This window comes from Rana temporaria, chromosome 2 (genome assembly GCF_905171775.1).
Source record: "Rana temporaria chromosome 2, aRanTem1.1, whole genome shotgun sequence".
NCBI lineage: Eukaryota > Metazoa > Chordata > Amphibia > Anura > Ranidae > Rana > Rana temporaria.
This window is the reverse complement of record NC_053490.1, coordinates 381415187-381425561: the sequence shown is the minus strand read 5'-3', so window position 1 is coordinate 381425561 and position 10375 is coordinate 381415187. Positions and strand designations below refer to the sequence as shown.

At 40.7% G+C, this 10375-nt stretch overlaps 1 protein-coding gene across 1 annotated transcript in view; it reads left to right on the top strand.

Moving 5' to 3' along the window:
• The first annotated feature begins 1013 nt into the window (after window positions 1–1013).
• PLCXD2 (phosphatidylinositol specific phospholipase C X domain containing 2) overlaps window positions 1014–10375 on the top strand; it is a 49827-nt gene continuing 40465 nt past the window's right edge. The window contains exon 1 of the mRNA XM_040337862.1: window positions 1014–1374. Coding sequence (XP_040193796.1) covers window positions 1290–1374 — 85 coding nt within the window. The 5' untranslated portion in view covers window positions 1014–1289. The remainder of the gene's footprint in view (window positions 1375–10375) is intronic.

The following is a 10375-nucleotide window of genomic DNA, read 5'->3' as shown; positions in this document are numbered from 1 at the left end:
CAATTTAAGGCACCACCTAGCATTTCTATGAAAAAGTAAATTTTACTAGAACTTGGTCCAAAAAAATAAAAAAAAAAGTACATTTTACTAGAACTTGGTCCAAAAAAAAAAGTACATTTTACCAGAACTTGGTCCAAAAAAAAAAGTACATTTTACTAGAACTTGGTAAAAAAAAAAGTAAATTTCACTAGAACTTGGTCCAAAAAAAATAAAGTACATTTTACTAGAACGTGGTCCAAAAAAAAGTTAATTTTACTAGAACTTGGTCAAAAAAAAAGTACATTTTACTAGAACTTGGTCCAAAAAAAAAGTACATTTTACTAGAACTTGGTCCAAAAAAAAAGTACATTTTACTAGAACTTGGTCCAAAAAAACCTCACCTGGTAAAACAACCCATTCAGTTTAAATTTTATTTTTTATTTTTACTAGAAGTTGGTTAAAAAAAAAAAAAAAGTAAATTTTACTAAAACTTGGTTAAAAAAAAAGTAAATTTTTCTAGAACTTGGTCAAAAAAAGTACATTTTACTAGAACTTGGTAAAAAAAAGTACATTTTACTAGAACTTGGTAAAAAAAAAAGTACATTTTACTGAAACTTGGTCCAAAAAAAAAAAAAAAGTAAATTTTACTAGAACTTGGTTAAAAAAAAAAAAAGTAAATTTTACTAGAACTTGGTCCAAAAAAAAAGGTAAATTTTACTAAAACTTGGTCCAAAAAAAAACTCACCTGGTAAAACAACCCATTCAGTTTAAAAAAAAAAAAAAGAAATTAAAAAGTAAATTTTACTAGAAGTTGGTTAAAAAAAAAAAAAAGTACATTTTACTAGAACTTGGTCCATAAAAAAAAAAAAAACTGATTCAGGATCTTCTAATACAAATGAATGGATTTCTAATACTTCTGTGACAGAGGATATTTAGAATGAAATGGGTTACTGTGAGCTCATTGTAAAATAAAGCGTACAGCTGCCTGGACCGGGATTAACCTTATTTCACCTCAAGGTGGCGTGCCAGCAGTCATGGCTCATGATGTCACATCTTTGTGACAGGCTGGATGAGAGGTACAGCCCAGCTTACTCAGCAAACAGACATAAGTCGCTTAGCTGTGCAGTCATGCTCAGAGCTGTCTGTGGTGCTGACAATACGGAAGGCTGCTTTCCCCCAGTGTTCCAGGAAATACAATCAGACAGCTGAACTGTATAGATCAGCCTCCCCCTGAATCAGAGATGCTGGGATACCAACACATATAGACTGACCTTGAATTGAAAATTTCTGAAAGACAAGAGGAGTAAATAATGGCAGTGAAAAGTTATGAAGATTGGATGGGCACTCTGCCAGTCTGTCTGAGTACATTGCCTCTATCTACCTTAGCCATACCAGGTACGTCTTTTTTTTACCTTTTAATAAAATAAAATAATTATATTTTATTTCTGTATTGCCAATTGTATATGCTTCATGTATGAATGGTATGCAGTCCTGAATACGTTGCAATTAAAGGTGTAATTAACATTGTTACATTCATAGGATTACCGCCGGAGGAGGAATGTGAGGTGTGTCATGAGCTATCATCATTTCAGTGAATGATTCACTCCAATATTATGTGACAGCATGGAGCTTGTAGTCGGCAACACTGTGATTTTAGCGTAGCCGAAACAAACAAACAAATTGTGATTTTGGCATTAGAAATGTGGTCATTTACATAATTTGTACTGTTTATGTTAAAAATGACATCTATGATGCAGTTAAAGAATATGTTACAGCAACATTTCATATTCGTGATATGTCCCTGCTGTACTATGTACTTGTATGAAAAAGTATCCTGTTCACTTTGTATTACTTTCTTTATGTGAAATCCCACTGCTTCGCTATTAAAAACTGACCACACTTAGCATGAGAGCACACTGTGGCTGTGCTGAGAACTCAGCCTTCATTCCTCTAATGATCAGACTTGTGCTGACATGCATATCCCCCCCCCCACAGCCAATTACTGGGAAGATCAGTGTGCTGTTGTTTCTCCTTCCCCAGCTCTCTGAGCTCTCTATGCACCTGAAAACAGAGGGTATGCGATTAACTTATTTTTTAAAAAAAGAGGGGAAAAATGAATTTATATATTTTTTTAATATCTATACACAAATGTCTTGCCTTTCATTTATTTTTTTAAAACTGAATGGGTTGTTTTACCAGTTTTTGTTTTTGTTCCCCCCCCCCCCCCCCAACATAGTTTAATTCCTTGTTGGTCCTGCCAGTAGATTTATTATTTTTCCATTTCTTTGCCATGGTGACAATTTTCTGTGCTGGAATTGTGCAAGTAGAGTCGACCCTATGGAAAGGTGGTCTTAGATAAACATGTAGTTAAACAAATAATTAATTTTTTGACACATTCACTTTTAAGATCTCATCTAGGTGAAGATTATGTATCCAGCCACCCTCTACATCCTGGGATGTCTACAACCGGCATCCAATGCCCCGTACACACGATCGGATCTTTGTCCGACCACATTCACATCGGAATTCCGTCGGAGGAAAAGAGAACATGTTCTCTGTGTAAACTTCGATGGAATTCATCGGAATTTCCGAAGGAATTACTCTGACGGGGAATACACATGGTCGGAATTTCCGATGGAAATAGTCCGTCTGACTTTTTAAATCGGAAATTCCGATCATGTGTACGGGGCATTAGGAGGCAGTTTGCAAGACAGATCAACCTGGTAGAAAACTACAGTGGTCTGCACATGCGCAGGGGGGTCTGGCACATGTGCAGACATGCAGTGGCCAGAGAACTATGGCATTTCTGCTCATGCGTGTGTTCTCGCAAACTGCCTTCTGGGATGCCTGACGATTCAAGGACTTTTTTCAGGGGAGCAGAATAGAGCAAGGGGAATTGCATCTGCAAGGAACAAAATTCTGTATTCCATGGACTAAAGTCATATTTACGGCAGAAGATTTTTTAACTTAATGCATTCTATGCATTAAGATAAAAAACCTTCTGTGTAGCAGCCCCCCTAATACTTATCTGAGCCCCATCTCGATCCAGCAATGTGCACGAGTGCCTCGGCCATCCGGGACTCTCCCTCCCGATTGGCTGAAACACAGCAGCGGCACCGTTGGCGCCTTCTGCTGTTAATCAAAGTCTGTTAGCCAATAAGGAGAGAGAGGGGGTGGTGCCGAACTGCGACTCCATGTCAGAATGAATGGACAGTGGAAAAAAGAAATGTTCCTGGACTGCCGCACTCCGATAGGCGATTTATTGAAACAAAATTAACAAAGGATAAAATCCAAAGCTGTATAACGTCCAAAAATTCATGCAACACTGCAATCAATGGTAGAAAGTGGACATAGGGGACAAAAAAGCTAACATGTTTCACATCATGGATAGTCATCCATGGTCATAGCTGGAGATGGCTGCGTTGGATGTGGATGCAATAGACGCCATGCACCCAGGGAGATCCATGGTGCCAAGGCACTCAAAACTGGAGAATGACGGTGGAGAAGGTGGTGGACTGAGCAGGTACCAAACTGGGCAAAGTCCAGGAAATGGCAAACAATGGAAAAGAGTACCGCTCCAAGCCCTGCGACTTATGCTGTGCTCCCGCCCTGTAGTACTGACAGGTGCAGACTCTGCGCTGATCCGTGGAAAAAAGAAATGATCCTGGACTGCAGCACTCTGATAGGTGATTTATTGAAACAAAATGAACAAAGGATAAAATCCAAAGCTGTATGACATCCAAAAATGTATGAATGAATGGACACACAGAGCTGTGACTTGGCTCGGGTGCCCCCATAGAAAACTGCTTGCTGTGGGGGCACTCGACAGGAGGGAGGGGCCAGGATCACAGAAGAGGGACCCGAGAAGGAGGGGATCTGGGCTGCCTTGTGCAAAACCATTACACAGCTTAGGTAAGTACTGATAACATGTTTGTTATTTTTAAAGAAAAAAAAAAGAAGACTTTAGTATCCCTTTAAGACATAGAAATAAAAGTTGACCATTTTAAGCACGCCACCAGTTTAATATGTTCCAACCCTGTAATTGACACTTTTGCTAGACAGCGTGATATGTTACAGGAAAATTAACAGATATACAGATATTTGCGGCGGCGTAGCCTAGCGTGTTTACACTATGCCGCCTTAAGTAAGAGAGGCAAGTACATGATTCTCAAAGCACTTGCCTCCTTACTTAGGGCGGCGTAGTGTAAACGCTGCGGGCGTAAGGGCGCCTAATTGAAATGGGTTGGAGGGGGGCGTGTTTAATGGTAATGAGGCTTGACCTCACATTTTTGACGTTTTTTGGATACTACGCATGCGCCGGGCGCCTACATTTCCCAGTGCGCATTGCGGCTAAGTACGCCGTACGGGCCTATTGATTTCGACGTGGACGTAAACGACGTAAATCCCGATTGGCGGACGACTTACGCAAACAACGTAAAAATTTCGAATTTCGCGGCGGGAACGGCGGCCATACTTGACATTACTATTCCACTAGGGCCTAGCTCTAACTTCACGCGGCCTATCTCTAACGTAAACGGTGTAAAAGTACTGTGTCGGCCTGGCGTACGTTCGTGAATCGGCATATCCCCTCGTTTACATATTCTACGCCGACCGCAATGGAAGCGCCACCTAGCGGCCATCCACAATATTGCAATCTAAGATAGGACGGCGCAAGCCGTCGTATCTTAGATATGTTTAAGCGTATCTCTGTTTGAGCATACGCTTAAACATAGGTCGGCTTAGATTCTGAGTTAGGTCGGCTTATCTACTGATAAGCCGGCCTAACTCTTTCTGAATCTACCTATTAGTGCGCGGAACCACAGCAACCCATTTAAATGTATATGGCTGCATCAAAACCTGTTATAGATGAGTTGCCAGCAGTGACAGGGTCACTAATGTGACATGCCCCTGGTTACGGTGCAATGGTTAAGCTTTTTTGTAAGGGTTAAAACAGGTGGTAAAAAGGCAACATATCACCTCTACTGCGCTTGTCAAGCGCCCTATCCACTGTGGATCACGTTTCGCAAGGGCTGCCGCATGTGGAAGCAAACTCCTAATGTTCGTGACCGACTGTATAAAATTTGTAATTTTTTTTTTTTTGCTACAGTTCTGCTTTAACCTGATTAATATTACATTATTATTAATCAGGAACATTGGCATACAATAATAATACAGTACATTTACGGATTATAGAGGTTCTCTAGGAAAGCATTAAGGTCTTCCTCCATACTTACAGAGAGAGGCTGTTAGGTGATTTACAGGCCTCAGCTCATTAACTTCCACAAGAGGCTAAGGATTATAAGCCTAACAATAGACAAAGACAACCCAGCAACAACTTTCTACATTTTTTCACAGTTTCAAAAGATAAAAAAAAAACTATTGGTGGTCAGTTGGTTAGATATATTCATTTATTTTGCAATATAAATAGTGGAACATGGTCCATGTTGCTTGTTAATTGATGTGTGCATGGCCAAAATCAGACCTTACGTAGGACAAGGGCTGTTGCTAGCAACAATCACTAGTAATGAGATCAATAAATAGAGCACTTACCTGCATGGCATTGGTCCTTTCCAGGCTGAAACATTGCAGAATGTCACTTGCCAACAAGAGAGAGGCAACAGAACAAAAGCGAGGGAGCAAAGCAATAGGAACAAGTGAGTGTTCTTGCCACTCTCTTGGCAATCCTGTCGCAGGTGAGTTGTCAGCAGTGACAGGATCACTAATGTGACGTGACCCTTAGCTTGAATGAAATGGACTGGTTGTTGGATGATTCTATACCACATTGAATTTGGAGAAGTAAAAATGTATCCATGGCAGTACCTACCTTAAAGCAGAGTTCCGGCCACAATTTCACTTTTTAAATATAAATACCCCTGTAATACACAAGCTTAATGTATTCTAGTAAAGTTAGTCTGTAAACTAAGGTCCGTTTTGTTAGGTTGTTACAGCATTTAGACACTTTATAAAATAGAAATTGACTGGGTCCATCTTAAGTGTGGGCATCATGAAGCCAGACTGTATGACTTCCTGGATTTCAGCCTTGCAAATCTCGCACATGCTCAGTGCTGCACAAGCAGTGTCAGATCAGGTTTCAGCACCTGTGCTGTCCAAGTCACATGATTCTTTGAGACTGGGGAGTGCACAGACTCCTGGAAAGTTACACCCACTACATTCCCAGGAGTCTGTGCGGTGTAGGTTAGGAAGCTTAAGCACCTAGGTGCAGGAAGTGGGAAGATTAACTATTCTGCCTAGCAACAACACTTTGAAGGCATCTAAAAAAAAATTTTTTTTTCGGAAAGGACTAATGACATTTTTTTAAAACTACTGATGTAATGTTATATTTATGGGTGGAACTCCACTTTAACAGCCATTCTGTCTCGGCATGATTAATCTCGGCTCTCTCTCCTGTGAAAGTTAATTAACCACTTAAGACCCGAACCTTTGGCCAGTTTTTGCGATTCGGCACTGCGTCGCTTTAACTGACAATTGCGCGGTCGTGCGAAGTGGCTCCCAAACAAAATTGGCGTCCTTTTTTCCCCACAAATAGAGCTTTCTTTTGGTTGTATTTGAGCACCTCTGCGTTTTTTATTTTTTGTGCTATAAACAAAAATAGAGCGACAATTTTGAAAAAAAATTCAATATTTTTGACTTTTTGCTATAATAAATATCCCCCAAAAATATATAAAACATTTTTTTTTCTCAGTTTAGGCCGATACGTATTCTTCCATCTATTTTTGGTAAAAAAAAATCGCAGTAAGCGTTTAACGATTGGTTTGCGCAAAATTTATAGTGATTACAAAATAGGGGATAGTTTTATTGCATTTTTATAAAAAAAATTTTTTTTACTACTAATGGCGGCGATTTTTTTCGTGACTGCGACATTATGGTGGACACATCGGACAATTTTGACACATTTTTGGGACCATTGTCATTTTCACAGCAAAAAATGCATTAAAAATGCATTGTTTACTGTAAAAATTACAATTGCAGTTTGGGAGTTAACCACTAGGGGGCGCTGAAGGGGTTAAGTGTGACCTCATCTGTGTTCCTAACTGTAGGGGGCGGGGCTGGACATGTGACATCATTGACCGTGTTTCCCTATAACAGGGAACACACGATCGATGTCAGCGCCACAGTGAAGAACGGGGAAGTTGTGTTTACACACGGCTCTCCCCGTTCTTCAGGGACCGATCGCGGGACTCCAGCGGCAATCGGGTCCGCTGGTCCCGCGGCCGCGGTCATGGAGCTTCGGACCGGGTCGTGGGCAAGCGCCGCGACCCACGGCTGGGCATTTAAAGAGGACGTACATGTACGTGCTTGTGCCCAGCCGTGCCATTCTGCCGACGTATATTTGCAGGAGGCGGTCCTTAAGTGGTTAATGTGTAAACCAGAGAATATGATTCCTCTGTAAGTAGTGAGGCCATGCACATGCAATATTCCCTTCATTTACTAAATATTTTTTATGCACAAGTCACATAGTTACTGTACATAGTATGAAAAAAGACACAAGTCCATCAAGTCCACCCTATGTGTGTGATTATAGGTCAGAATTACATTGTATATCCCTGTATGTTGCGGTCATTTAGGTGCTTATCTAATAGTTTTTTTAAACCATCGATGCTCCCCACTGAGACCACCGCCTGTGGAAGGGAATTCCACATCCTTGCCACTCTTACAGTAAAGAACCCTCTACGCAGTTTAAGGTTAAACCTATTTTCTTCTCATTTTAATGAGTGGCTGCGTGTCTTGTTAAACTCCCTTTCACGAAAAAGTTGTATCCCTATTGTGGGGTCACCAGTACGGTATTTGTACATTGAAATCATATCCCCTCTCAATCGTCTCTTCTCCAGAGAGAATAAGTTCAGTACTCACAACCTTTCCTCATAACTAATACTCTCCAGACCCTTTATTAGCTGTGTTGCCCTTCTCTGTACTCACTCCATTTCCAGTACATCCTTCCTGAGGACTGGGGCCCAGAACTGGACAGCATACTCCAGGTGTGGCCGGACCAGAGTCTTGTAGAGCAGGAGAATTATTGTTTTATCCCCTTTTTAATGCATGCCAATATTCTGTTTGCTTTGTTAGTAGCAACTTGCATGCCATTGATGAGCCTATCATCGACTAGGAACCCCGGGTCCTTTTCCATCCCAGATTCCCCCAGAGGTTCCCCCCTAGTGCAGTCATATTTTTGCCGCCCAAATGCATTATTTTCCAATGTAATGTGAAATTATCTGTGCAATCCAAAATGTATGTTTATGCAAAAAAAAAGGTAGGTAAGTTGGCCATACACCAGAAGATTTTTGAACAGATGTTCATACAAATATTCTCAGAACACTTGACGAATGTTGTTCGAACGTAGGTTAAAAACATTAGCATTAACATTTGATTTTGGAGCGAATGGACTCCCCCGAAACAAAACCCCTATTCACTGTTAGAAATTAAAGTGGTTCTAAAGGTTTGATTTTTTTTTCTTTTACCACTTCAATACCAGGCACTTTACCCCCTTCCTGCCAAGGCCAATTTTCAGCTTTCAGTGCTGTCACTTTGAATGACAATTGTTCAGTCATGGAACTCTACCCAAATTAAATGTTTATGATTTTTTAGAGCTTTCTTTTGGTGGTATTTGGTTGAACTAGATGGATTTGTGTCTTTTTTTCAACCTGACAAACAATGGCCCAGATTCAGGTACAATTTGCCCCTTTTTTACGGAGGCACAGGGCAGCGTTTTTGCCCTGCGCCCCCGCAAATTATCTGTGCTGCGCGCGATTCACGGAGCAGTAGCTCCGTAAATTGCGCGTGCGCTCTTTAAAATTGCTCTGCGTAAGGGTGCCTAATGTAAATGATCCGTAGGGGGCGGGAATCATTTAAATTAGGCGCGCTCCCGCGCCGAGCGTAGAGCGCATGCTCCGTCGGGAAACTTTCCCGACATGCATTGCGGCAAATGACGTCGCAATGTTGCTTCAAAATTTCGAACGTCACGACGCGGGAACGACGGGTATCCTATAGCATTGCCTGCGCCTGCTATTAGGATGTGAAACCTTACGTGAAACCCGACGTACGCAAACTACGTAATTTGCGTACGCAGGGCTCGCGCAACGTTGTGAATCGGCGTAAGTATGCAATTTGCATACTATACGCTGACCACAATGGAAACGCCCCCTAGAGGTCATCGCAAGAATGCAGCCTAAAATCTGCGTGGCATAAGAGCCTTATGCCACGCAGATTTTAGGCTGCAGTCGGCGTAACGAGTTCTCTGAATCAGGAGAACTTGTTACGCCGGCGCAAGTCAGCAATTGCGCTGCGTAACTATGGTTACGCAGGCGCAATTGCTTACTGAATCTGGGCCAGTATAACTATGTATTTAATCAGCGCTCTGTTTTTTTTCTTTTTTAATTAAATAAACGAAAAAGACAGAAGATGTTGAAAAAAAATGTGTTTTTCTTTCTTTCTGTTATAAAATTTAGCAAATAAATAACCATTCTTCATGAATTTAGAAAAAAAAGTATTCTGCTACATTTCTTTGGTGAAAATAACTCAAATCACAAAGTCCACAAACGATGGTATATACTGTATATATCTGAAAATCGATCAATTCTGATATACTGACCTAATTTCTTGAGGCCCAAAAGCGCCAGGACAGTACAAATACCCCAAAGAGGGATGAGGTGCCGTATCCTTATTTGGACTATCGACCACTAACTACCCAGTACAAATACCCCCTTTTTGGAAAGTAGACAGGCCACGGTATCTAGTAAGAGGCATGGCAAGTTTTTTGAAGTTGTATTTTTTTGTCACAATTTTTTGAAAACAAAGAAATTTAAATAAAAAAGATTTTCAACTGTTTTTATTTAACAAACGCCACCAGTGCAGTACAGCATCATCATATAACTGTTATTTTGGTGATCAGGGACACTGACTGGTGACAGTATAGAGAAAAAAAAACACAGACGTTTTTTAATCGTTTTCTAAAAATGTTTTTATATATTTCTTTTTTTTTTTACGATTTGTTTGCATACTGTGACCAGAGCAACACAGTAACACTACTATTCTGGAGATTATGATTATGATTTTAATTTTGCACACTATGATTGCTTATAACATTGAAGATCCCTGTTATAAACAACCATTTTACTAAATGAAATTAATTCATTCAGTGTTCACTATTGTGATTAGCTGTAATTGGCCACATCTAAGCTCATGGTACAGATGGGCTGTGATGGGCACTGTCTGTACCATGTGATCACTGTGACCAATGACACAGATCAACATAGTAGTACACAATAAATGGCATGAATGGAAGCCATCTATTGTGCACACTTGTCATATGATCGCTTGTCACAGCGATCACATGGTACCAGCAGGAGGCCACAATGTGCAGAGCAGCTCTGAGCCTCCT